At 47.0% G+C, this 27,307-nt stretch overlaps 4 protein-coding genes across 8 annotated transcripts in view; 3 read left to right on the top strand and 1 right to left on the bottom strand.

Moving 5' to 3' along the window:
* LOC1276333 (ankyrin repeat domain-containing protein 11) overlaps window positions 1-1,518 on the bottom strand; it is a 40,630-nt gene extending 39,112 nt beyond the window's left edge. Inside the window, exons 1-3 of one of the 4 annotated variants that reach the window (XM_061652553.1) lie at window positions 1,403-1,518; window positions 722-872; window positions 486-656 (exon numbers count right to left, since the gene is read on the bottom strand). In XM_061652553.1, coding sequence (XP_061508537.1) covers window positions 486-656; window positions 722-872; window positions 1,403-1,423 — 343 coding nt within the window. In that variant the 5' untranslated portion in view covers window positions 1,424-1,518. Of the gene's footprint in view, window positions 1-485; window positions 657-721; window positions 873-1,028; window positions 1,260-1,402 lie in introns of those variants that run through there. The other 3 variants (XM_061652555.1, XM_061652554.1, XM_061652552.1) reach the window with 3 other exon arrangements.
* Window positions 1,519-1,778: 260 nt separating this feature from the next.
* Window positions 1,779-10,889, top strand: LOC1276331 (uncharacterized). The gene is made up of 4 exons (XM_315664.5): window positions 1,779-2,125; window positions 2,185-2,262; window positions 9,210-9,379; window positions 9,451-10,889. The coding sequence occupies exons 1-4, from the start codon at window positions 1,973-1,975 to the stop codon at window positions 10,694-10,696; spliced, it is 1,647 nt and encodes a 548-aa protein (XP_315664.5). The 5' UTR covers window positions 1,779-1,972; the 3' UTR covers window positions 10,697-10,889.
* On the top strand, window positions 2,299-8,994 carry LOC5667371 (uncharacterized). Of its 2 annotated transcripts, none has more exons than XM_061643249.1 (2): window positions 2,299-5,231; window positions 5,309-8,994. In XM_061643249.1, exons 1-2 carry the CDS (start codon window positions 3,485-3,487, stop codon window positions 8,299-8,301), a joined length of 4,740 nt encoding a protein of 1,579 aa, XP_061499233.1. In that variant the 5' UTR covers window positions 2,299-3,484; the 3' UTR covers window positions 8,302-8,994. The 2 variants fall into 2 exon arrangements, with proteins under 2 accessions (XP_061499233.1, XP_001688701.2); XM_001688649.2 differs by having other exon boundaries at window positions 2,300-5,231; window positions 5,306-8,994.
* A 2,700-nt stretch (window positions 10,890-13,589) lies between the features above and the next one.
* On the top strand, window positions 13,590-14,915 carry LOC1276330 (farnesol dehydrogenase). The gene is made up of 3 exons (XM_315663.5): window positions 13,590-13,667; window positions 13,769-14,561; window positions 14,627-14,915. The coding sequence occupies exons 2-3, from the start codon at window positions 13,998-14,000 to the stop codon at window positions 14,798-14,800; spliced, it is 738 nt and encodes a 245-aa protein (XP_315663.4). The 5' UTR covers window positions 13,590-13,667; window positions 13,769-13,997; the 3' UTR covers window positions 14,801-14,915.
* The last annotated feature ends 12,392 nt before the right edge of the window (window positions 14,916-27,307 follow it).

Genomic DNA, 27,307 nt, shown 5'->3' with positions numbered 1-27,307 from the left:
TTGCAAATATGATTGCAGTATAATAAACAGAAACAGTTTTCCATTTCTATGATGGTGTAACAACCACAAGTTAGTATTAACCTGTACTATTAACCTGTAACCTGGCTATCTGTGACTGATTGGTGCATCTCACACATGGGGAAAGCGGTCCATTGGAGGATTGATACCATGACGGACATCCTTTAAAGTCGTGAGAGTTTACGAATATACCACAAGAATGACCTGAGGATACTTTTCCAGATAAATCTAACGCATTCCCTAGTTAGAAATCTTTACATTTATCAGTCCAAGGCCAACATATCTACTTTACTGTGAAACTAGAGGCATGTTGCACAAAAAACTGGGTCCAATTGGTGCACAGAAAGTGATTTGATCTATCCAGGGCTTTGTTTTAAAGATTAAAGATTCTCCAGCCGTTTACTTTAAGCTTCCAGTAGCTAACTACAACGCTAACATGCTGCTTTCGGGTATTAGCTTAAACTTACCAGCAAAATCGGTGACATTCGGATTGGCTCCCTGCTCGAGCAGTTTCTTCACCGAATCCTGATCGCCCTTTTTGGACGCTATGTGGAGCGCCGTTTCGCCCCGTTCGTTAATCCTGTCCCGGGAGGATCTCGAATGTGCCGAACTGCTACTGGCACCTCCGGGACTCATTTCTAAAACAAACGAAATCAACCGTTAGGGAAGAGATTCTTCTGGAAGTGTGCTCGCAAACCCGTACCTGCATCGTTGGAGCCAGAAGTCATCTGCATTAGCAATGCCATCTGCTGACGTTCGGACATTGGCGTCGTAACAGCTGGTCGGCCAGATCCGCCCGATCCAGCCCCAGACATTCCTCGTGGTCTTGATGATGAAGGCATGCCGCTTACATCCTGTCAATGAAAATGAAGGCGATTGGATGTAAAAAAAAGTGTCCGCAAGGTAACATTCCGATGTGCGAAGCTGGTGCTGGGTGCGGAAACTATTGCGATGCGGCTCCCGGGCGATAGCCCGAACGTCATGATGGATCGATATAAACAAGCCATTACGGGTGCTCCCGGGGCACTCCGCCAGCCCATCTCGGGAGGCGCTGTTACTCGCTTCTCAATCACTTCCCGGCCGCAAAACCGTCGCCAAACGCTGGCAGCAACATTGAACCACAACAAAAATGTACACAAATCCCGGAATACGAAACATATTGACGTTCCCGGTCAAATGCATCGTTCGGTAGCGGAGCAACCACCAAGCGGATGAAGCTTGCCAAACACGCCGAACATTTGGCCGCAAATTGTGGCCCACTCGGGACGCTGCCACACTTTCCATCACAGGAAGAAGGTGGGGAAGGTATTCCTGAACTGTAATAACCTATATTTGGCACGCTGGAAAGGGGAGAACATAGGTAATATTTCGAAATAAAACTCACTTTCTTTTGGAAGTTGCTCATTTCAAAGTGACAAACGATGTCTTCTTCTTGCCATTTCTAGCTGCGACATTTTTTTTTGACGTCGCAGCTTGACGTTTGCTGATCTAGAAACTTTTGTGCACAGTAGAGGAGAGTCATTGAATATTTGACCAAAATTATTATTAAAAATGCAAAGTTTTTGAAAAATATATTGGCTTCGTTTGATCAAATAAAATCAGAAAAAGAAAAAAATATTTTATACGATAACACAGCTACGTAGGATCAATAATAAGAGACTTAAAAATATAAAAAAATCATAACTGCACAAATTTTGATCATGCTAACCACCGCTCAAGACCATTGTCAACGTGTTTTTGCTTTCAATTTTAGCTGTGCTGTCAAGTGGAGATTCAGAAGAGTAGGCCATCATTTTGTTTACAACAACGCCGGATCACCAATCGGATTGAGGCGCAAAATCCATCTCCGCTTTCATATTTCTGAAACATCTCAAGGAAAGACACAAATTTATCGAGTGCTGCTCGTATGAATGGATAGTGCATTGGTATTCTCCCTGCTCCGAAATTTATACCAATGGAGAACATAACACTTGCGCCGAATTTTACCAACAGCTGTTTTTACGATGAAAACAAAAAGATCCGATTTGATCCGCCGGTGTACGAGCAGCGATACTGGACCATTATTCATCTCCTCGAGCTGGATTACTGGAAGGATTCGTTCAAGAAGGTACTGCTGTCGCGAAGAGAGACATTCAGTATTGATTTCAACCTTCCCTTATTCCGTAGATCGTTGAGTTTGGCTGTGCCGAGATGAAATTCTTTCGACTGCTCCGTACACTGCCAGCGGTAGAGAAAATATTAGAGGTATTTATATCATTTAGCAACTGATTATAGTGTAACAATTTTATACATAATGATATATGGAAAGTTTAACACATGGAACGGGCTGTGAAAAGATAACAAACGCAATAGCCAAAATGAGCAACAGCAACAAACACGTTGGAAACAGATTGAGAAACAAGATTCCAATAAGATTTTCAATGGGAAATAACGAGCAAGGCAATCGGAATCCCAATGACTTAAATTTAAATAACTCTGGTTAATTTGAGTTCATTTTATCTCAGCAATTTTAATATGCTGTTGAATGCAGCATTTTTTTTTTCTTGTGAGCAAAAATGCTTCCATAAACACATTTTCCCTTCAGTGTTGTGTAGTTTGCGCCTAGCTCCGTTTCGCAAAGGCCGATTCGTTTCCGAAGGGATCGTGCGAAACGTCAGCGTGACAGTTACCGCATGCTGTCAAAACATGTGAAGTGCTGCTAGGGGGAAAGAAGAGATTCACCACCACGGATTCTCCGCTGCTTTCACTGCAAAAAATAGCTTTCGGAATGGCGATGTCGATAGAAACATCCTACCGAGCCAGTTCCGTGCAAGCGTAGCCTTCGCCGCGAAGAATGGCCGTGACAGTGCACAGCGATCCTGCACCGACAAACAGTTCGTGCCCACCAAGGACATAGTGCGCGAAGCAAGTAGCGTGTGAATCGGAAAGAGTACCCTTCCCCTCCCCTTTCTTCGACCACCACCCGTCCGCGACAAGTCATTGCCACCACGGTCCCCATCCTGGTCTGCCGAGTACGCGCGCGTGTGTGAAATTGCAAGTGAATGAATGTGTAGCGGGCTGCTAGATAAAGCGCAAGCGAAAGGACACTACACGCACACACACACACACCGACACAGAAGCACACCAGAACGAGAAAAAAACGTGACACATTGATCCCGGCGTTTCGGTTCAGAATCTGTACCGATGTTATCGCGGACCGCTAGTGCGTTTTGCCAGTGTGTTGGTGTGTTATCCTGTGCATCCTTTTTTCCACTTTCTGCCACGAATTTCCCGTTCGGAGTGCAGTGCAGCGTTGCGCATTGCTAACGATTGCATCTAGAGCCAGCGTCACAGCCCCCGTCTGCTACTACCTCAAAGTCGAAGGCGCAGGTGCGTTTGCTGTCCTGCTGGTCCACACATACACCCACAAACAAAAAGTGAAATTTGTAAAGTTCCGGCCGCGCTGCACAACAACAACAACAGCACGATGAGCGGGGACGATTTTATTTATAGCGCCATCGGGGATGATAACATGAGCGCGTTCGATCTGAACGTAATCGCCAGCACGCTGGCCAGCACGGACAAGCTGGTGCGGCAGAACAAGCAGCAGAAGGAGGAAAACGACCGGCTGCGGGAAAAGATCTCATCCCTGCGCGAATCGGCCCTGCAGCTCAAGACGCTGTACGAGGCGGAGGTGGCCAAGGCGGCGCGGGCCGAAGCACAGCTGGCCACTTACGTAAGCCAGTGCAAGCAGCTGGAGGAGCGGTGCCTGATCGCGGACAGCGACAAGATCAATGCCGATCTGATACTGATGGAGCGGCTGGCGGAGAAGGATCGGCAGCAGGAGGAGAAGGAGCACCGGTACCAGTCGCTCATCACCGACCTGATACGGTACTTCTCGCTGCCGTGCGATCCGATCGAGTCGAGCAAAAAGCGCGAGCTGAAGCAACACATGGCAACGGTGGATCTGCTCAACCTGCCGGACGACGTGAAAGCGTTCATCCAGCAGGCACCGAACCATCGCAGCAGGCGACGGAAGGGACGCACCAGATCGGCTGCAATGGTGGACCAGGAGAGCCAAACCGTGCCGGTGGAGGTGCGAAATGGGTCGACCAACACGGCGGAGGAGCTGTGCCCGGAGCGACCGGAGCTGCGAGACTGCGGGACGGACGCGATGGAGCTGGAGCGTTTGGTGGAAGAGCAGCCGACGGAGCAACCGGTCAGTAAAACATTCTGCGACAAAGCGACCATGCACAGCATGTCCACCATCACGAGGGCAACGTGCACGTCCGTGTTTATCAAGCGCGTCGACGTTGGCGTAAACTTCCCCGAGGTGACGCACAAATCGGTGGACGAAATCCTACGCGAATGTGTCCCGCTGCCCCCGCAGCTGCTGTCGCCCATTGCGGAAATCTTGCCGCTGTGCGAGTCAGTCGGCACACAGACGGAACCAACGGTGGAACCAACGGTGGAACCAACTGTAGAACCAACCGTGGAACCGGAAAGGCCATCCCTGGTAACGTGCGGTACGATGACGAATTTGAAAAACATTCGCAAGCGCATCGACTACCGGACGCCCGGCGATGGTGGGATGACACCGTTCCAGCAGCAGTACACGTCCGTCGCCGAGCAGCTGTTCGGCAAGATCAAGAAGGAAGACTATCCCGCTCCGCCGGGCTTCGGTGCGTTTGATGCGGACGATACGTTCGGCAGCATGCATCCGCACCTGTCCACCATCTGGACGTTGCTGGGGGAGAGCATCTTTATGCTGCTGAGCAGCGGACGCCGGTTCGATGGTCAGTGTTACAATATGCTCAACGAACAGCTCACCACCATCCGCGACATGATCGAGGCGGACGGACGCCGGGAGTCCGAGTTTATGAGCACAATGTTTTCAAACGTGCGGGCGACGGTTGTGGCCGCCGCTGGGTATGGTAAAGAGCGAGGTACGCCTTCTGTAACACCGAATGTGGCCACTGCCGCAGCTGGAGAGAGGTCCCGGGAACCGACGCCGGAGCGGAGAATCGAACGTGCGACTAGTCCGGTGGAGGACGGCGGTGGTGTTTTGGTCGTCGAGAAGGAGGTTGAGGTTGTACCGCCGGCAGCACCAACCAAAGAGATAAGCAATAGTGAGCCCGAAGTTGTCCTGGTCGAGCGGGTTACTGCTGTTTCGTGCAGCTCGCCACCACCACTCCAAACCACTCGAAGTGTAAATGATGGATCGAGAATCGAAGGTAAGTTTTTGAAAGAATGGAAGGAGATTCAGCGATACTGTATGCTAATTGCTGTACTTGTTTTGTACTTTCAGTAGCTCAAAGCATAGTAACTAATGGTACCGAAGCGGTATCGAAGAGCTGTAGTGAAGGGAAAGAAAATAATTCTACTAGTTTACCTTTATCAACGTCTTCAACACCTGAAACACCGCTGCTAGACGATGAGGTCGATCGGATAGCGTTGCAGCTGCAGCAGATGGAGGAAGGAGAAGCCGATCTTCCTCCTCCCTTAAAGGACACCAATCAAGTATGCGCCAGCTCGCCCGTCGCAAGCGCAAACGATACTCCTCCAAAGCAAGCGACTACTACGCAGAAGGATGCGTCGGAAGTAACCTGTGTGCCTGAACTGGAGGTAGCAGCTGCCCCCTCTGCCTGCCCTGAACTACCAGATGAACTACCATTATCTACTGTACCTCGTCCGTCGACACCGCCGTCGGTGGCGAACAGTTACTACCCGCCAAATACAACCGAAACGTTCGTTTCCCCAATTAAGGTAAAGGAAACGAACCAGCTGGTGAAGGACCAGTTTAAAACACCTACCCAGCCACCTATCAGCAAGCGAAAGTTGCGCATACGTCGTTCGGACGAAACGGCACAGTCAGGATCGGCACTACCTCACGCCTCCAAGCGGTTGCGACTTTCTTCGCCCGAACCGACCAGCGGTCGTACATCGCCCACGACCGAGTTCCTGTTGGAGGACGATTGGGATCAAAAGTTCTCCTACATCAGGGCGGCAATGTTGGGCACGCTGACGGATGTGCATTGTAAGCCTCTGTCCCCGATTGCCGACCGGTTCGAGGAGTTTGTGGATCTGGCAAACGAAAACGATGAAGCTGCAGCCGTCGTGATAGAAGAAGAAGAAGCAGAGGTTAGCACTCCAAAAGAAGCAGCTGGTGGGGATGCTGAAGTGTCGGTACCGTCCAAAGTGGCGACAGTAACGAGCGATAGTTCGAATATTGAGCGAATAGAAGAGGTGAAGGATTTGACAGATTCTTCCAACGAACAAAAAGACCTGGAGCCCTCGTCTGAAGGTAGTTCACCCGTTGAAAGGAGGATAGTTGAAGATAGTGAGAACGTGGAGGAGAAATCTGTTAGTAAAGTTCAGTCGCAACAGGAAGCAGTCACTGAAAGCAACTCTGAAGCAGTGGAATCCTCTCCTAGCGACGTCACGGATGACGACAGCACTGTGCCTGCAATGGCAGCATTGGAGGAAGGAGAAGTGATGGAGGAGCAGGTGGACGATTTGGATAGTACGGGTGAGCTGCTAATCGACATAAATATGGAGTCTCTTCCGGAAGAGGCAGCCACCGTTGCACCACTATCGTGCATGACCGTTCAGGACTCTCCCATGTCACCGCCAGCGCACGAAACGGGTATATCCGTTGCAACGCACTGCACCTACCCGATCGGTTCCGCAATGGATTCACCTCTCTCGCCGCAAGAAACGGGTCTATCAGTTTCAACGCACTGCACCTACCCGATCGGTTCCGCAACGGATTCACCACTCTCGCCGCCCCTTCCAAGTGACCGGGAGCCCAGCACGACCGTTCCACCGCCCCGGATACCACTGTTTCACGTGGACCTCCATCAGCAGCTACAGCAGCAGGCACACGATCGCAAAGAACCGATCTACAAATTTATCACCCTGTACGACACCCACAAGTGGCACGAAAAGAGCCACAAGTTCACCGGCCGTACGAACGCGCAGGAAAAGCAGCTGCTGCAGAAGCTTACCGACATTCTGGCCGCCTACCTGAACAACCCGGACTGGACGGAAGCGGTCGTGAACGATACGCTAACGGCCGTGCTGGACTGCACGCACGACGTGCGGCTCATCGCGCTGACCATGCTCGAGATGGTGGCTTCCTGTGGGGACATAGCGGTGAATGTGATATGTTCACCGCCCGCTCCACCGTTGCCGCTAACACACCAGAAGCTGATACTGATAGTGCGCCATCTCGGCTACGGGCTGGCGACGCTCGAAGATGTGCTGACGCGCGAGCTGGACCGCCGGATGTTCCAGCTGAAGGGCGATACGCTGCCGGTGCCCGCACTGATCGCTCTCACGTTCCTGTACATCGGGTTGGAGGACAGCAAACCGAGCGAGATGCCCTGGAAGCGACAGTACAACGTTCGGCTGTACATCTTCAAGTGCATGTACTACTTCGGGTTTAAGTGTTTGCCGCTCGTGTACTACGTGCTGCGCGCCTTCCCATTCGCGCTGCCCAAGAAGGGCAGCCCACACTACGACAATGCGGACGCGATGATTGCCACGATACGGACGATCCTGATGAACGTGAACTATCAGGATAGCTTTGTGGGGTCTCCCGACGCGGCGCTGTTTAAAAAGCGAGAGCTGCTCTGGCTGCTGCGCAACACGTACGGCTACCAGCTGGCGAGCCCGACGTACGAAGAGCTGGTGGTGAACTTGGTCGAGAAGATTCGTGCCAACAAGCTGCGCAACGTGGCCCACTCGCTCATACTGGTGGCCAAACGGAACGGGTACGATTGGGCCCGGTTGCACATCATCCAGAAGCGGATCTATCCACTGCTGAACGATTACCTCAAGCAATACGAGCTGATGCGAGCCAGTGGTGGGGCTACCAGCAGCGGCAGCCCTTCGTTGGTTGCAATCCCTGGTTGTAGTAGTAGTAGCGCTGGTAGCACCGGCAGCACCACCAGCAGCAGCAGTACCTCTCTGCCGGGAAGCTTAGACGAGCGGATCGTGACGTGTATATTTACCATCGCGTCCATCATGAAGACGCAACCCTCCAGCGAGGATGCATCGCGTGTGATGCAAATTTTCACCACCATCGTGCAGCTGGCGGAAGGAAATAGCACGATACAGGAGGAAGCAATAGCGGGTCTGATCAAGTTCAGCCGGTTCGGCTTTGTGGACGTGTTCCAGCGGCTAAGCTGCTGGTGCCCGGACTATCCGATCAGCGATCGGATCAAGCTGATGCTGACGACGATGATCAACCGGAAGCCGCCCTCCTTCTGGAAGCAGCTGATGGAGAATCGTTTCGTGTGAACACAGGGGGGAAGCACCCAAATTGGCTGCTGCCAAAGATGGAGAAAGGTTTCTTGGGGAGGAGGAACGAAGAAGAAGATCCTCAATCACATCAAGCGTATCGGTTAAGGTGCGAATGTTTAATTTATCTATCCTTCCTTGGAATGGCCCAACTCTACACAATCACGGTTTTTGAGTCGTCCTTATAGCAGGGACCCAACAGGATGAACCGTTCAGTTCGTATAAAGACTATTTAACTTATTGATGAGATCTTCCCTTAAGGCGGTGTTCCATTTTAACACTTTCTTATTTGTATCCATTTTTAATATCATTTGTTTTCCTACGCTGGCCCACACGTCGTAGCGTGTTTGCTTCCGATCAAATAGTGCACTCATGCCCATTTTGTCTTTCCCCTTCTGTCGGCCAGTTCTTAGTGGAGTTGAGATTGAATGAGATTGTGTGATCAGGGAAAGGGAGAGGTGTGTATCCTGTGTAAAAAAGGTGAATTATAGTTGCATAATAAACTATTTTATTTGAATTGTACAGTAAATCTAGCTCCGGGGTATATGAGCGCTTGTATCGATCGGCTCGGCAAGTGTCAATATCACCAATCTGATGGTCCGGAATTCCCTTTAAGTTATTAAGCAATTTTTGTATTAAAAAAGTACAACAAGCAGTTGTAATAAAAAAAGAGAAACACGTGTGTGCCCACTATATGTGCATTACTACTGTAACCATTTTGTGTATATCACAACAATTCGTCTGTTGTGAGAAGGAATGAAAATTATCCTAGTTTAAAAGAACATCATCATTGTTTCTTCTCTTTGTCGTCGTGATAAAGGAAGTATTTTTTATCGGACTCGCTTTTATCATGCCATTGTTATTAAAGTGTTTTATCCATATCGTTTGCCATTTCTATCTCTCCGCAGGTCGATATCGATGAGCGACTTCTACGGCAATGCAAAAACTTGGTCCAACCACTGCTCACCGATCACTTATCGCCCCCGGTCAAACCGCTCACGGTGGAGGTATGGCGTGGCAACATTGCCGAACCGCACGAGTGTCTCGAGGGCACGGACGTTGTGATAGGCATCGAAATGTAGGTAACGGGAAAAGGAGAGTCTTTCGTTCTTCATTCAAAACGCTTTCAATTCCTTGTCCACTTTTCAGTATCGAACATTTGCACCAGCCCGTCCTGGACAAGGTGCCGGAGAATGTGTTCGGTTTTATCCGACCAAAGGTGGCCCTTTTTTCCACTCCCAATGCCGAATATAACGTCCTGTTCGATGGTTTGTTGGCGAACGGATTCCGCCATGACGATCACAAGTTCGAGTGGACGCGAGCCGAGTTCGAGGCGTGGGCTGAATCCATCTGCCAGCGGTATCCCGATTATCGGGTTAAATATTTCGGCATCGGACCGGCCCCGGCTGGCTCGGAAGCGATTGGCTGTGTGAGCCAGCTGGCGGTATTTGTACGGCGTGATTTCATTGACGCTTTGCCACCGGTTGTCGCAACGGAACAGCGATCGGTTGCCAACGTTTTGTCAGAGCAGCCTGCAAATGCAACCACCCCCTCAGGGCCACAGGCAGTGTACGATCCCAATATAGGGGAAGTGGTTTTAGTACAGCCGGCACAACCTACTGAGCCCAGTGCAGAGGCTGCTGCCGGCGGTGAACCAGCCATCAGCGGCGCTGGAGCGGTGGTGGAACACTGTTTCTCGATCGGTGACGATGTCGTTGCTGAAGAACGGTGGCGAGAGTATGGAGATGTTATTGACGATCTGGACCATGGTGACAGTGACGATGAGTACGGTTACGGCGGCGGCGGTGCCGGTGGCTACGGTGACGATGACGACGAGTTTGGATCCGCGATCGAAATGCACATACCGGAGGAGGAAGCGCGCGCAATGCGCACAAGAAACGATAGCGGTAATTTCGAGGAAGAGGAACCGATCGAACCGGACCGTGAGTATTGGCTGATTTCGAGCGAGGTATACCCGGTGGCACTGCCGGATGATCGGCCCCGCGAACAGCGTATACGCGAGGCGGCCGAATATCAGGTACGACGGTTGCGCAATTTTGGCGAAGATTTCCTCGCACCCGAGCAGGATCGGTATCTCGTGCCGCTGAGTGCGGTGCACAATTGTATGGGCATGGAGGTGGCTAGTTTGGAGGAGGTGCGACAGGTGCTGATACGGGCGGAGTATCAGATTGGAGCGGATGATGTGATCGTTTTGCCGCTGGAGGATGACGACGAGGATGATGATTCCGATGAGGGACGGATTGACGATTACGGCGAGTACGAGATGGACGATCAGTATCCGGCGTGGGAGCTGGAGGAGGACGAGGCGACTGCTAAGGCTCGCCAGGGCGTGACCGGTATGACGTTGGAAGATTGTGACGAAACCTGGGACTGAATGTTGGCTGTCCGTCTCAATGAAGGGGGGTGGGAGGGGAATATTATTTGGATTTATCTTATATTTTGGGACACACGTTTATTTACCGTGAACTTAAATATGAAATACAAATTATCGCGATCGTGATTGCTGTTTTCAGGGGCTGTGAAGTATAAATTACATGCAATTGATTGCTAAGCAGAAGGACATGTAATTAACGTGAGAGACCCTTTTGACGATGATGACAAACATTGAGGAATTAATGAAAAATTTGGCAAATAATATCCTAAAATTAGATATGTGTATTTCGGAGTAGAGCCGCGACGATCTCGAGGTGGTAGAGGAGTTCTGCTACCTTTGTACGATCGTAACTTCGGACGACAACGTAAACAGCGAAATCCGAAGGTGCATTGTTCAGGGAAATCGTGCCTACTACGGGCCCCACAAACTCCTGCGATCCAGAAGATTCCAGCAACACACGAAATGCGCCATATATCGAACACTGATTCGTCTGGTAGTCCTCTACGGGTACGAGTCTTGGACTATGCTAACGAAGGACGCTAATGCACTCGCCATTTTCGAACGGCGGGTGCTAAGGACTATCTTTGGCGGAGTGTGCAAGCAGGGCGTGTGGAGAAGGAGGATGAACCACGTCGTAGAGGAGCACAGCGAGCTCGTTGGCTGAATCAGGTGGAGTCGAACCTGTCGGAGATCGGATGCAGCCGTGGTTGGAGGACTGCAGCCCAGGACCGAGTTTCTTGGAAACGGATTGACGACCTGGCCATGTCTACGAGACGTGCTCATACATGAGCAGGCCAAGAAGAAGAAGAAGAAGATGATTTCGGAGTAGAATCTTATATCCATTCCTAAACCAGCTCTGAAACACTGAATCCGATTCTGAACCAACTCAAGATTATAGATGGTGATTCTAACCAACCGTCATTCCGAACGTGTTCGGTCAAATCGGTACGACTCTGGACATGCTCGGACGATTTTTTTTTACGGCTCTTGACGACTCAGGACGCTTCCGGATAACTTCGGATGAATCCGGACATATTCGAGTGCACCCGGACAACTCTGGATGAATCTTGACTACTCGCAATTATTGTGAATTATTCTAGACGATTCTGTACAATTTGGGACGGTTCTAGATGCCTCCGGACGATTCTAGATAACCTCGGATCAATTTAAAATCAATCCGGATGGTTCTGGACAACTCAAAATGAATCCGAACAATTCCAGATGATTCGATTACCGTTCTTTTTAATTTTTAATTTGTCTATTATATTGCCAGGAATCATCCGTACTTAATAGGAGTCGACTGAAGACAATCAGAGTCATCACCTCGATTGGAAAAGCGTCAGTTCGGCTTGTACTAGATAGTGATGGGTAGATACAAATTTTTTTTCCGGAGTCGGACCGATTGATAGTCACGTAATAAGCCCCAGGACTCTTCCGGACTCATCCGAAGTCATTAGGCTTGACCGAATTTGTCCGGAATTTCGGAGTCTATTCTGGTTATGATCCTGAGTCGGATTCATATTTTGAGCGCCGGAGTTGATCCACGAATCCACTCCGGATTATCCATCACAAGTACTGGAATTGGATAGATCGATCGACTCCAGATGAATCTGGACAACTATAGACAAGTCTGGATGAATTTAGACAACTCAGGATGATTGAAAAACAACTCATCTCATCTCAATAGGAGTTGCCTGGAATCATTCGGAATTATGCGGAGTTACTTGGGTCCTTTCGTATTCCCACTTGCGCCACTCAAATTTAGCATTCGGCTTGCGACGGAAATAGATCTAAACGACTGCAGTAAAATTTGCAATATTTACGCATATCACTAATTAAGATGACTTCAGATCTTCGGATAGCAATTACTTATGTTCATGTCTGTAGTAATTTTAATTCTTCAATTTAAGGATATTATCACTTAAAAGAAGTTAACCAAGAAGTAACAACAAATTACGATATTATAAACCATTTCTAACGTTGTAGGTCTATGAAGAAAAGGATTACTCATCTGGAATAGATGATGAAATCACACTTGCGCATGCACCCACAAGATTCTCACGCAAAAGAAACTAGTTTGTGAACTTCCTAAACAACACTTTTCTTAGCAGCACCTCTCCAACAATCCACTTCTCGCTCAGCCCGTAATCAAGAAAACCTGACCATATCACCGCAGCACCATATACCGTGAGTTTCTACTTTTATCCATCTTGTTCATTGCTTCCTTCCACCAGCACACACCAGCAAGCGAATCTGATAAGATAAACTGTCAACTGATTATCCACAAACGTGCGATGATTGATTAGAAATACGTCCACGTGCCTTTAATAGGGTCGCTTCCAAATCCAAACGCGCCGCTACTTATGCGCCAGGAATCGTCAAGTGGGAACAGACAGGGCGCGGGTGGGGATGCAGATGTGTGTGTGTATGTTTTGTAGTTCCGGTAGAATCATCCACCTGTCCTCTGTTCCGCATACGCATGATGCAAACCGATGCGCGGTTACACACGGTTTGGTAGAATGTAAAGGTAACGATGTAATGATCGAGTCTATTAGCGAGCGGGCGGACGGGTGGACGGGCTGGCGGCTCTCATCAAGAGCATGAGTGAGCATCTTTCCGTTTGTTGGTGATGAGGAAGAATTGTTTCCCTCAAACTTAAGGCACACACAAACACACGAGATGTCCATATCGGGTGGCCCTTGTGAGAGGGAGTCGAGCCGTTTCTGTTTGCCTTCTCGCGTAATTTGTCGCGCCTGTGTGGGTCAATTATCAGTGGTGCTAAGTTCGGGTGCGTAGCGATGTTGTGAGGGTAAATAATAGAACCACATTTACTTGATACTGTGATGCGTGATGTGTAAAGTGTAATCTGAAGAAAAACGTATTTCAAGATAACGACCAGCCGACCGCTTCAATAGCAAACAGGTTGAGTGCCACTGATCGACCAAATGCTCATTTGCCTCTGCGTGTAAAGGTGTGTGTTAGAAAGCGATTGGGGCATCGGGAACGGGGCACACGACTAGCCACTCGAAATCTCAAATCCTGCTTGCACTGTTGGTTCTCCCTCTTTCGTAGTTCCACGCCCCGCTTTCGTATCGGTAATCTGCAAGTCATCGTAAACCACGAGGATGATATTTCTAGTCAAAAAGCGACCAGCACGACCGTCACCCATTCAGTCGTGCGATTACCATCCATCATCGGAGGTGTGAAAACAGTGCAACATCAGCCGTGTTACTGCGTGGCTTTATTGCAGAGATCGAACTGACAGAGCTTTCCTCCCAACACACACACACACACGCTAAAGATGGACCGTTGGAACGGTAAGGTAGCGGTAGTGACGGGCGCCAGTTCCGGCATCGGGGCCGAGATTGCCAAAGATCTGGCCAAAGCCGGTATGATTACGATCGGACTGGCCCGGCGTGTCGAGCGAGTCGAACAGCTAAAGCAGCAGCTGCCGAAGGAAGCGGCCAACCGGCTTCACGCGATGAAGTGTGACGTTTCGATCGAAACCGACATCGAGCGGACGTTCCAGCGCATCGCGGACACGTACGGTGGGGTGGACGTGCTGGTAAACAATGCCGGCATCGTGCGCCAGAACAATCTGCTCGACCTCGGTACGGCGGCCGATCTGCGCGCCGTGCTGGACACGAACGTGACGGGGCTGGTGCTGTGCAGCCAGTGGGCCTACAAGTCGATGGTGGACCGAAAGGTGGATGGGCACATTGTGCACATCAGCAGCATTGCCGGCCACAGTGTGCCGAACTTCCCGAAGCTTAACATCTACCCCGGTACGAAGCATGCGGTGCGCGCGATCACGGAAACGATGCGCCACGAGATGCGGGACGCTGGAACGAAGATTAAGGTGACGGTAAGTACGGCGAGAGAAGAGATTTAAATGTCCTTTTCCTCATAAAATTGTTTCTCTTCTTTTAGAGCGTTAGCCCTGGTGCAGTGAAGACGGAAATTCTGGACGGTGTTCCTATTCCGGAAGAAATGCCATTGCTCGAGGCGGAAGACATCTCGGCGGCCGTATTGTACGCCATCGGCACACCGCCCCACGTACAGGTGCACGAGCTCATCATCAAGCCGGTTGGGGAAGTCATGTAGACAGTTAAATCGTGTGTAAGATAGCGACAGATGCGTCTGGCTACGCAAGAACAAAGCCTGCAGCGCACCAGGACAATTCCGAACGATGTATTAAATAAACTAGGCTAAAACAGTACAATCGTGGTGTAGTGAAATTGAATTTCAAATGGCAAAAGAATCGCTAACATTGATGCTTAGGTTTGCTATCATTTGTTTGTTGTTTTTTGTACGTCACTTTGATTGGCGCTGGCCAAGGGGTTTGGTAAACGAGCGAGTCGCCGAGCGGCGGAGTATTTGCTGAATCAACAGTAAAGACGCTGTATCACGCGATGACAGTTGGCGTAACAATCAACACGTGTTTGAGGTTTTGCTGAGCCAACATCTCTTGAATGTACGGCGATAACAACAATTCTGTCTGTCTAGAAGGGTGAATTGTTTGGAAATAAGTTGTAGGCATAATTTCAGGGTCAATTAGTAGAGAGAGAGGGCTACGTGTCTCTTTCAACCCATTTCGTCATCAATATGCTATCCGAAAACCCGGAAAACAACATGAATTATTCATTTCACTTCAAATGACCTTGAGCCATTACGATACGATCCATGTATGAAAAAATATTATTTTATTATCTTTCAGCTTTTGATTTAGCGCTATTAGCCTGCTTCTTCAACTCCCCTTTACTTGTTATTAACAATTGTTGTGCTTTATCTCAACATTAAATTAATTGTTTCAACACGTGCTAAGGAAATGATTGACGATTTTTAATTTATTGCGCGCCACGTTTCTTCTTTGGCTCAACAACCGATGTCGGTCAAGGCCTGCCTGTACCCACTTGTGGGCTTGGCTTTCAGTGACTGATTGATTCCCCCCCATAGCAGGATAGTCAGTCCTACGTATGGCGGCGCGGTCTATTTAGGGATTGAACCCATGACGGGCATGTTGTTAAGTCGTACGAGTTGACGACTGTACTACGAGACCAACGTAGTAGGCGCGCCATGTTTAGTTGTCCGTTAAAGTTGGACGGAATATATTGCGTACAACATTGCATTGCATTGGATTTGAAATATTTCCTGCGCAAGTCGTTGCGTGTTCAGTGCTTCTCAAACTATCGGAGTTTGTTGCCGCCAAACGGCGCTGCGTCTGCTTGGCTTATTTGCAATCAGTTGAGTAAATTGAATTTTCTTAATCGAATTACAAATTGTAATAAAAAAAATCTAAAGCATTTTAACCTAAAAAGTATATATTTTTCCTCTAATTTCCCATAATTTCACGCCTCAAAAACATTCAATTCTACACGTGTCGCCTACGACGACGGTTAACACCCAATCGATCAACACCATACAGCCATGCTCTCTCGACGGTGTGTTTGGCCTTGAATGATCGCACCTTCCGGAAGTCGCGCAAAGCGTCAACGTGGCCACTTTATTCACCCAGCGAAGCGTAACGAGCAGACAATGTGTGTTGTTTGGTGTATGTTTTGTTTCCTCCTTCAAACATCAAACCGATCGATCACAAAGGATAAATGTATGGTAAACTTTTGATAAGAAATGATTCATTTGCAGATAATGTAAAGTAACATTTATTGCAATTATATCCAAAGAGCTAGAGTTTTTAGATTTAAAATAGAATATTGTTCGATCTATTACCTGGTTTACATCATTTTTTTTAAGATTCATTCCACGATTTGATTTAAAAATATGTGAAACACTCATTAAATAATAAATTTATTAATTTTTTTTCGGGAAATATGCAGAACTCCTTGGGCAACTATGTAACTCTGTATATTGTTTTTCTCAACAAATCATCAATCGATAGAACAATGTATTAACACGATAGGCATTTCTTTCATCAATTACACTTGATCGTTGATTGATCGATTAAATTCTTGGAAGAAATTGATAGCAATCAGCATAGCAGCACCCCTTCTTCTGAATCATCAAATTCCACGCCTGTGCTCCATTACGCAGAGGTTAATCCCGTCTAATTTAATCAGACCGACCAGAACCAGAGATCGTCAAGTATGGTTGTGTCAAGCATGGACAGGGAAGGTGATTCATTCCATGACTCTGTTTACGATCAATTGTGCCCTTTGCTCAAGCCCACTGTTCGTCGTAGCATATTGAATGTTGAAGGTTATAGCATTGAATCAGATCGGCAGCAAAATCAATGTTTTATCGTATTTATTTTTGCCAATTTCAATCTCAATACGATCGCCTGCCTGCCTGCATTAAACTGCTGATGCTGTGCCGTGCCACAAACAGACATCAAACACAAACACAAAATGATGGCTATAAAAGGCCATTTTTTCCCCGTGTCGTAGGGCCGTCTTTACCGTACCGTACCGAAACTGAATTGCAGCTACCACGAATTATGACAATGATGATGGTGGTGGTGGTGGTGGCGTCGTCGGCAATGATGATGATGTGTGGTACATTCTGTGAAAAGATTTGTGATCGGATGCGGACATCTGCCCCGCTATCCAGAAGGCCTGGGCCCGCCTGCCGACATCGCTTTTACCAATGTCAGTCGGCATCGTAATCTCCCTTTGCTCTGGGTATCCTGGTGGCTGCACGCTTGACAAAAGCAACCCTGCATCCCAGCAACCCTGGGATGGTACAAGGCTCGTGATGCGTTCGCACTCGCACCTGGTACGAACGCAAAAGCGCACACGCAAGCATTGGGTAGCATCGGCACGAGACACGGTTGCGCAATTTAAGGCTCACGGGGAAAAAACGGCAAGGGGAACTGGAAACAGATTGAGGATTTCATAAGGATTGTAATGGGAGATTTGGTTTTGGGAAGTTTGTGTTGTAAGTTGACAATCCTGTGTCCTTGGAGCAACTGCCACCGCAATGATACGGATAAACACAGAAAGCGATTAGAACAGAGCGTTTGTAAGTCCATGAAATCGTAACATCGAATTCCTAATTCTACACCCTCTTTTATGTATGTCCACTTCCGATTCTTTCACCTCCTACGGTAGCGAATTTTAATTTGTCACCATCATCACCACCATCATCGTTGTCATATCTCAGGGGCGCTATGGTTGCAGCGATTTGTCTGCACATCTCCGTTTTTGCACATCATCCCACAAGCACCAGGCCATGCACATTCGCTCATAGGATCGTTTGTTTTTACATCGAGGGGGCTTGTCAACAGATGTACGCTGTCATGTACCGGCAACACTTGCACGGGGCAACACTTCCTGAACTTCCCAAAGCCGAGTGGCGTAGGGACGGAGCGCACTGTTACGGATGATTAATTGAATGGACGAGATAAAAAGGTGTTAGGTTTGAAATGGTATGATGATGGCTGGTTGAGGATGGCAGGAATGCGGGGTGGAGCATTTTATTTAAATTCTACACTCTCCGCACCGTTTGCCACAGCAAGATAGGGAGGGTGGAAGATTTGAAAAATGGCACCTTATTGATCGTTTTTGGGTGATTTTTGTTTATATTATTTTGAATTGCTCTTTAAACATTATTTGCACAAATCCGCTCGAGATGGCTTAATGTTGTTGGATCGAGAAGGTTTGATCGTTGCTGGGTACATTTAAAAGATAAATTTGGTATTTTAAATTCATTTATAGTCGATGCACCAACCGCTTTTGGAACACACAATCCAAATGCCCATTCCAGCAGTGTCACTGTCACTTGAAGCGCGAAGGTGTAATGTGCCGAGCTATGTTAGAAGAGAGAAAGCAGCAACAACAACAAAAAACAAGCCTTGATGCGCATCATTGGACAAGAACAAACGACGGTTCCGGACCGGGAACCGGTCCGATCGATCGAGCCCAACGTACACACCGATTGACATCCCGACGCGATGACCGAGGTCAAGAACTTCGCGAGGATTGTCCCACAGCAGTTTCGGTCTGGCGTGACGCGTGAAAGCATTTACGGCCTGAGCAAACCGACGACCGAGTTGCCCCGCTGACTACTCTGCCTCTGGCTCTCGGAGAAGAGGACATCGGAAAGTGGACGCGACAGCTACAGGTAAAGAGGTGAACGTGTAAAAATGTTACCACACCAGTCAGCCCTGATGCCGATGAATCGGTGATCTGGTTGGTTGGATGGTTTCGGATGAGGCAAAGTCCATCACTGGCTTTGATCATTGGTGATCATTGTTGATCTGGGGTGATTGATGTGCTGGACTAGTATTGAATATAAATGAAAACGTGCGTATTTTCTTTTCTTTTAATTTCTGATAAAAACAGTTATTTTCAGAGTAAGCGTTGTAATGTTTAGAATATTTTATCGCAAGAGCCGTTAGATGTGCTATAAATCTACATTTTCACATGCTTTACTGGCATTGTTATATTTTTTTTAAATGATATCATAAGAGAAGCAACAGCTTGCTTCCGAACTACACCGTTAATACAAATGTCTTGATCATATTTGTTGTATATCCACTGAAATTCGCGATCCTTTCTGTCTTAAGTACCTATATTGTTGCTGGGTCCGGTCCATACTGGAATATGCCTGTATCATCTGATCTTCTGTCCAAGTATCACCAAGCTCCAAAGGATTGAGAGTATCCAGAGACGATTTTTTTTTTTTTTTTTCTTTGGCTCAACAACCGTTGTCGGTCAAGGCCTGCCTGTACCACTTGTGGGCTTGGCTTTCAGTGACTAATAGATTTCCCCCCATAGCAGGATAGTCAGTCCTACGTATGGCGGCACGGTCCATTTGGGGATTGAACCCATGACGGGCATGTTGTTAAGTCGTACGAGTTGACGACTGTACTACGAGACCGGCTAGAGACGATTTACAAGGATTGTATTTCGTAGGTCGTTGGGTCATCACTCTATTCCGCTTCCTTTGTATGACGATAGATGCGCTCTATTAGGCCTAGCTAAGTTAGAGCACCGTCTCTCGGTCGCCCAGGCTTCTTTCGTGACTGGCCTGTTGCTTAATACAATAGATACTCCTTGCCTTCACTCTCGTGTACATTTACATTGCTTCTTCTTGTGAGCAATTAATATTAATAAAATAAATAAACACGTTCGTAACTTGAAAATTGAAAATTGAAAATTGTCAAATGAGAACAATTAACTCCCATAATTTTCAAAGATACATGAGTATCTGCGAATCTTATGTATCTAAACGCGTAACACAAGTACAGCCTGTGTAAAGTTTTCTCTACCTAGTTGAAACAAATAGCTAATTCAACTGGTCTTTCCCTTGGTACTATCGATACCACGAACGACTTAACAACATGTCCGTCATCAGTTCAAACCTCATATGGGTACCGATCCTGACTGGCTTGTTGTGCTATGTGATGATACACCAACAAGTAGAGATAGTCAAGCTTATTAGTGACTTACCCAGGACTACCCAGGACCTACGTTTGTTGCGCCAAATAAGAAGAAAAGATATTTAATTTTACTTCCTTCCAACACACTGCACAGTTCTGCTACTCCTCAGTAGATGGCGCTATGAAAAGGCGCTAATGGGTGTAGTTGCTTCTTTGCTTAGGCTATAGAATTATTACTTTTTCTGTACAGATTTGTAGGATATATCTGTAGAAATATTAGTTTTTGGACATGCCAATTATACTGTTTGCATGGTTAATTACTTAAAGCTTCGGCAATTCGACCTTAAATGCGCACAAATGACATAAAATATGTCTCGTGCGGCAATTGCATGGGTTTTTTTTTTGCACTTTTCCCATATATTCAGATTTAAAATCAGCAAACAACATATATTCTACTCAGCTATGCTATAAAAATTCCCGATTATTGAGGAGAGCACATTGCGTACCCAATGTTAAAGAACGTTCGATTCTATATGTATTTTTTTTTTTTTCTTTATATCCACAATAAACATCTCTACTACTACTAAAAAAAAAAATGTCTCGTGCGGTCGTAAATGTCTAAAAGTGATCAAAAACGCACACAACTATCGTTTAATTTAATTTTTACAATAATCTTCGGAAAGTTGGAAGTGTGGAAACACCTCAAACGACCCATCCAAAGGGCGTTAAATTATTTAAACGTGCCCTCGCATCGCATCGCATTAGCTTTTGCTGCTTTGTGCCAGGACACACACATTCACTCACGCTGGCATTTCACGCGCTCCCGTTTGGAAGGTGGAAAAACGCTACCCCGCGGTAAAAGCTGCGTAGACGATAGGTACAGATTTTTCCACCGCAAACACTTTCATCCCGGCGATATGTAAACCATTGCTAGGAGTTGAGTTTTAATTCCACTTTCAAAGGTAGTTTGTTATGTTTTCTACCTTTAACCTCTCCCGTGTGCGTGCGCGCTATCCGTAAAAGCAGCAGCAGCAGCAAGATCCTTTTTCTCCTCCCTATCTCTGTCTTTCCCTCTCTTTCTCTTCTTTTCAAAGTGTTTGGTTGATTATTGTTTCTCTATCGGTTCCTCGTGTATCTCGTGGGCCCTTTTGCTTTGGGTACCTGTGGTTGTGTGCGCGAGTGTGTGAGCGTCGGTAAGGGCCCCGGGAAGCCTTCCAAGCCTCGAAAAAGGAAATCTAAATTATGGGCCCAACCAAAAAAAAGGGAGCCCATTTAAACGGACAGCCTCTGCGTGTGCTGGTGTGTGTTTTGTACGGTACGATTTCCTTCGCCGTGGATAGTTAACATTAACGAAAAGAAGAAGAAGAAAAAAACCGTCGATTTGATTTCCAGCGCAACGCGAACGCATATTGCTCCGCTGTGGCATAACATTACCCACCGGTGGTGCTGCATACCTTTCGCTCCTTTTGTACGATCTTTTCTTTCGCTCTGTCTCTCTTTCTCTTGGCTGGATTTGGGTAGTCAGGATCATAGCAACACATGGGAAAAAGGGAAACAGAAGCATCCACATCTACCAAACGCATTGTGCGTCCGGTATGCATGCATGCCGGATGGATATCAGTTATGGTATTTAGTTGGGGTAAAACGTGATATATGAATCGACCTAGTTGTCGATGAAAGGTTTTAGCCGAATTACCTGCTGGGGAGGGTAGAGGAGATTGACGGGAAATATTTTAATTGGAATCGAATTGATTCCTATTCACAGCGACTAGTTGAGCATAACACTAAGAAACTAGTGGCTAAGCGGTGCAAGAGGAACTAGAACTAAGCAGGGATGGACTAATTTGGTTCTAAATGAGATAGCTTTTAGTTTCAGAATTACTTAAAGCACGTGTTTTTTACCAGAAAAGTATGACAGTTAATAATTTGTTTATTTGAAACATTAGAATCTTTCTCCAAATTCCAATATTGAATTAAAAAAAAACTATATTAAACACATAATTTCCCATGTAAGGTAGGTCACTTTTCGACCCACCTGAACGGGGCTCGGGAAAAAATAATGCTCTCTCCGTGCTGCATCCAAGCCCTGCAGCATAAGCCAGCATAACTTAGACCGGCAGCATAACCGTTGAAAAATGAACCCCCCCTCTCTCTCTCTCTCACACTCTCTCTCTCTCTCGCTTCCAAAAGTTCAAACGATTCTCAACGGTTTTTTACTCGCCCCGAGCAGGACAGAAAATAAATGAGCTGCTGTGCACAAAAGAGACAGCATCATCGGGAGAGCATAGCTGTTTGGCTTCTCGCTCTCTCATAATAGTGTTTTCCCTTTCTTACTTCATAGCATAGGAAAGGTACTGTTTTCTTTCGCTCTTTTTCTCTAACGCTCTAAGAACGAACGCTTCATCTCTTTCACTCTCGTGCACTCAATAGAGCAGCAGCCGGCACGCTTGGCCAAGAGGAAGCATAGCCGCGGCGTCATGTTTTATGTTTTCCCTCCCGGTTTATTATGTTTGAACGCGCGAGCCAACGCGGTTGTGTATCGTCGGTGCTGCCAGTGCTGAGTGTGTTCCGGAGTGTGCTTCTGCTGAGTAAGTGTGCGTGTGTGTGTGTGTGTATGGGACGCGTTTCTGAAAACGGTCGATAGTTGCCGGGACGAAGACGTCGGAGGGCGAAAAGCGCGCGCGCGCACACCTTCCCTTCCCTTTTTGACGCTGAAGCTGAAGAGGAAGGATGTTTTTTTAGAAGGATGTTAGAGAAATGGGAAGAAACGGTGTATGTGTGAGTGTGACTGTGGGGGGAGATGCGTGTCTGGTCCTGTGTGTGTGGTGTGGTGGTGGCTCTGGGTGTGTATGCGACGACGGGCGTGTAACTAAGGCAACCGCCAACACGCGCGCGCGTCAGTGAAGCCTTTTCGGTCGGAGGTTTCAAGCCTGTGCCCTGAAGCAGGAGCAGAAGGAGAGAGAGAGAGAGAGTGACACAAAGAAAAAACGGATCCCGTTTCTATGCTACCGTGCAGAAAGCCGCCCAGTGCTTTTCGTTGCTTTCGTCTTGGTCAGCGTTGACGTGGTTTGCTTTTTCTGTAGCACCGCGCACAGGAAAGCGAAAAAGGATATTGTGAAGCAGAAAGTGCATGTGTGTGTGTGTGTGTGTGAGTGAAGAAAGGGAGAAAGAGGAGATAAAAATAAAATACAGCAAAGGATATCGCTACACGAAGACCATTACAAAATAACCTCCAAAAAAACTGGAAGGATATAGTGTGAAAAGGAAGAAATGGTGCTTGGCAACGAAAAACAACCCGAAAAGGAAAGGAAACAAACAAGCTAACCTCAAACACAGCCTAGATGTGTGTACGTGTGTGTATGTGTATGAGAGAGAGTGTCCGTTTGTGTGTGTATTGCTGATTATTTTTTTTATTTAATCGGGTTTTCTTCCATCCCGTATCCCGACTAATATAAAAGTATAAACTAGTGACCATTATTTGCCCGCGTTCCAGGCGCCGGCAGAACCAAATGTCATACATTTACATGGCATCCAGTGCAACGCACAGCTAAAAGGCGCCTGCTTGGGGTGAAAATTCGCTCGAATGCTCGGAAAATTTATGTGATTCATCGTCACACGCCGTAACGTAGCGCGCGTACGCGTAACCCATACACACGCACACCGGCAAACGAAGACGGCCAAAACGATAGTTTACATGTGTACTTGTGTGTGTGTGTGTGCCAAATGTGTGTGCCAAATGTGTGTCTCAAGTTGGTTGAAATATTGATGCTTGTGTTTTGTTTTGCTAAATTTTTTTCCGGAGGACTAATGCGGTGGATAACGAGAAAAAAATGCAGAAATTAGCTTTAAGTTCGTTGAAAACTTTTTTTTTACAATTATTTTTACTTCCATTTTACAGCATAGTTCAAACAGAGACCGATAGTGAACAATCGTAAAACTCGTTGTAAAGTGTTCAAAAATAAACTCCCTTAAGTGCTCAATAGTAGCTGAATAACACTTTGTTCACTCAAACCACCGGCTAAATTGGTAAGTAAACGCTAAAATATAACAAAAAAAACTCTCCAGTCATAATTCTTCTGCTTCTTCCCCTCGTCCGGGGTTAGAATATTCAACAGATTTTCCTTTCCGGATTTTCCCGGCCCGTTTTTTGTCCATTCACTCGGCAATAAACCAAACCGAAGCGCTAGGGGAGGAAAAACAACCAAACCATACTCTCCCTGGCGACGAACAGTGCTGCGACACCCGGCACGGCACCATCCTGGGGCAGGGAAATTGCATTTATCGATCCAAAACGACCAACCAACAACCCACGGTGTACGTGTGTGTGTGTGAGTGTGTGCGTGCCGGTAAAACTAAACAACCCCGCGCGTCATCATATAATCTACCGCCACATGCCGAATCCGCCACAGGGGGAGAAAAACGATGCTAACAGATTTCTATATTTAATGATGCATCAATGCACTTTCGATGATTGCCCGTGTGTGTGTGCCAATATTTCACGCGAAATTGTTAGGCCCAAACACAAGGGGAAACCGGGGAAATTTGCACTATGGCTAAAGTTCGTGCTAAGTAGGCCGCGCGGTGTTAATCGAAAATCGCTTTTGCTTCCCGTTCTTCGTTTTGAGCAAAAATTTCAAGACAAAAGCAGGCTTGGAAAATGGAAAACTGTCTGTAGATTATCGCTTCGGAATGGGCCAATAGTTTATCTCTCAGCCGCCCCCTTCATCTGCAGCCCTGCGATGGGGAAACCCGACCCTTAGTGGCGGCCCTGCAATAAACACGGTAAAGTATGTAATCCTGTCGGCTGAAATGGGACAGTTTTATGTATCGGGGGGATCTCACATACACACGGTAAATTTGAAAGGACTGTAAATGGTGGTGAGATTTTGTTGATGTGGTTTTCGACGCTTCCCTCCCATCACTTTATGTCGCCTTTTGGTCCCCCAAAACTATTTTAGAAGCGAAAACCGTCTGAAAAACCTCCCATTGCCGTGGGGCGGAAAAAGAACGGAATTTTAGTTGCATTTTTTATCATCAAAGTGGGCCGTAGGCTAGAGAAGACACTCAGCATCAATCGCGTCACAGACACACACACATTCATACAAATTGCTAGCCGGTCACTAATACAGTGACGTAGCATGCGCTGTGTATGTACAAGTAAAAAGGACATCTTTGAAGACAGCTCTTCGCACGTCCTCCTGGAGGATGTTCTTATCGCGCTTGTGTGTGAAAGAAAATCGTAAAATTGAAACACACACACATGCAGTCACAAAGCACATGAAAAGCATGCTCCTCCAAAACAACACCATATGCTGAAGCGCGTTCATTACCAATTTTTTCTTTCCTTCTTTCTGCTTTGCCCCTTCAGCAGTGCGATCCCGAAAAGGGCAAAGAGGAGGTCCTTTACACCGAGATGGCGCAATACGCGCACAGGCCGGTGCCATTGCGTGTCTATCTGTCTGTCTGTCTGTCTGTGTGTGAGAGACAGCGGTTTCTTTGCTGACAGCTGCCGTAGAGACGGCTTTTTGTGCCGCTGGGTCGCGGTGGTCGCCGTTCGAATGCAATATTCATGTGTTGCGGATATTATTTTGGTGCCGCTAAAGGATGCGTATATATGGGCGTCTTGTAGCCGCACTCCACGCAAAAAAAAATTATGCTCTGTGGGTTTGGGAATTGGCATTTTCCTTCTTTTGAGAGAGATGAGAGCGACTATAGTTGGCAGTTAGTTTTGGATGGTTGGCTTCTCATTAGCCATGTACAGGAGGACGTGTTTTGCCTAATTAGTAATTTTGTTCTCCATTTCATGTTGTTGTTATATTGGTTTTATTTTTATTTTTAATACTTTCGGGAAGGATTTTACATATAATTTTGTTTCTTCTTCAAAACTACCAATTTTACCACCAATACTTTAAAAAATCACAAACAAAGGAAGATTCGTAGCAGAGTATGATACTCGGGAAACCCACAGGAGATCGTCCTTGACATAGTCGCCATGTTGAGCGTCGTTATTAATTATGAACGTTTGGTAAAAAGAGTGGACCAATTTGACCTTCTCCCCCTCTCCGAACAAACACTACGTAATCTGTGACCGTGTGACAATAAAACTTTCGCTTACCCCTTTTTTTAGAAAACCCCTCCCGATACGGGGGCTTTCGCTTTCCACGACGTGGTCTTTACCTGGCCGCCTGAACCTTCAAGGATCTAGGTTTATACAGGGTTTCCCACGATATATTGGTTGGTTCCCATCAATTTTTGGTGGATTCCCATATTTTTTTGGTGCGTTCCCACGATTTTTTGGTCGTTTCCCAGAATTTTTTGGTCTAATTGTATTGATATCCAATCGGAAAATACCAATAAATTATAGGATCGAACCAAAAATCTATGGGATACAACCAAAAAATCGTGGGAACGCACCAAAAAATCATGGGAACTGACCAATAAATCGTGGGAAACCCTGTAAGACCTAGAAGACACATCACACACCTCAAACGAATTGAAGGTAATGTTTCATGTTTCTGCTGCGCGATGCTACCTGGCCGTTCTCACTTCCACAAGGCTCATCTTTTATTTAGCACTATCCGGTACGGAAGATATCGTCCCAAACGCACAGGCACAGGGACACTATGTGGCAGGCCAAAGGAATGGAAAAATAAACCCTCTGGTACAGCCTGCACCGTTTCTCATGCGAATGTGAATAATTTAGGGGTGTAGTTTTATATGGACTGGTAATGGTGCTTTTTACGTGGCTATATTGCCATAAAGCACGATTCTGTGTACTTTTTTAAAGTCCAAATTTATTGACATTTCCAGGTCTTTTTAAATTACGAATTTGAAAACAATTTTCCCTGTCACTTGCATGAGTCATCAACCACTTTTTAGCACCTTCATCTGGGGCGATCATTACACTTTCAATTACTATTCCACAACAAACACCCGCCGTGTTTGTGGGTTTCGCTTAAAAGGGGCTTGATCATGGACATACTTCAGCGGAAAACCCATTCCCATATACCTATGACATGTAGTTTTGAATTGCGCGAGTGCAACATTATTACAATCGAAAACATGCCCCGTCATGTCCGTGGCGTGGCTCTCTTATCTTCATTATATCTCATGCTTTACCGAATCATATTAACCCCCGGGGACACGGGAAAGCGTCCTTGCGTTCCCACAACAGCGCTCGTGGTATGATTGCGTCTCACCGGTTCAAGCGCTCAAACGATTGAGGCGAGCTGTGCGCAAACAGTCACCATTTCCATTAAGGGGGGAACAGAAAG

The sequence above is a fragment of the Anopheles gambiae genome, chromosome 2, assembly GCF_943734735.2.
Source record: "Anopheles gambiae chromosome 2, idAnoGambNW_F1_1, whole genome shotgun sequence".
In the NCBI taxonomy this organism is placed as follows: Eukaryota; Metazoa; Arthropoda; class Insecta; order Diptera; family Culicidae; genus Anopheles; species Anopheles gambiae.
Note: the sequence above shows the minus strand (reverse complement) of the source record. Positions and strands in the feature narration are given on the sequence as shown.

Excerpts from the sequence above, each read along its gene's own strand:
- LOC1276330 (XM_315663.5), top strand. The coding sequence starts at position 13,998 with ATGGACCGTTGGAACGGTAAGGTAGCGGTAGTGACGGGCGCCAGTTCC. Across the intron at positions 14,562-14,626 it reads GAACGAAGATTAAGGTGACG|AGCGTTAGCCCTGGTGCAGT; the intron begins GTAAGTACGGCG and ends CTCTTCTTTTAG.
- LOC5667371 (XM_001688649.2), top strand. The coding sequence starts at position 3,485 with ATGAGCGGGGACGATTTTATTTATAGCGCCATCGGGGATGATAACATG. Across the intron at positions 5,232-5,305 it reads TGATGGATCGAGAATCGAAG|TAGCTCAAAGCATAGTAACT; the intron begins GTAAGTTTTTGA and ends TTGTACTTTCAG.
- LOC1276331 (XM_315664.5), top strand. The coding sequence starts at position 1,973 with ATGGAGAACATAACACTTGCGCCGAATTTTACCAACAGCTGTTTTTAC. Across the intron at positions 2,126-2,184 it reads GGAAGGATTCGTTCAAGAAG|ATCGTTGAGTTTGGCTGTGC; the intron begins GTACTGCTGTCG and ends CTTATTCCGTAG. Across the intron at positions 2,263-9,209 it reads CGGTAGAGAAAATATTAGAG|GTCGATATCGATGAGCGACT; the intron begins GTATTTATATCA and ends ATCTCTCCGCAG.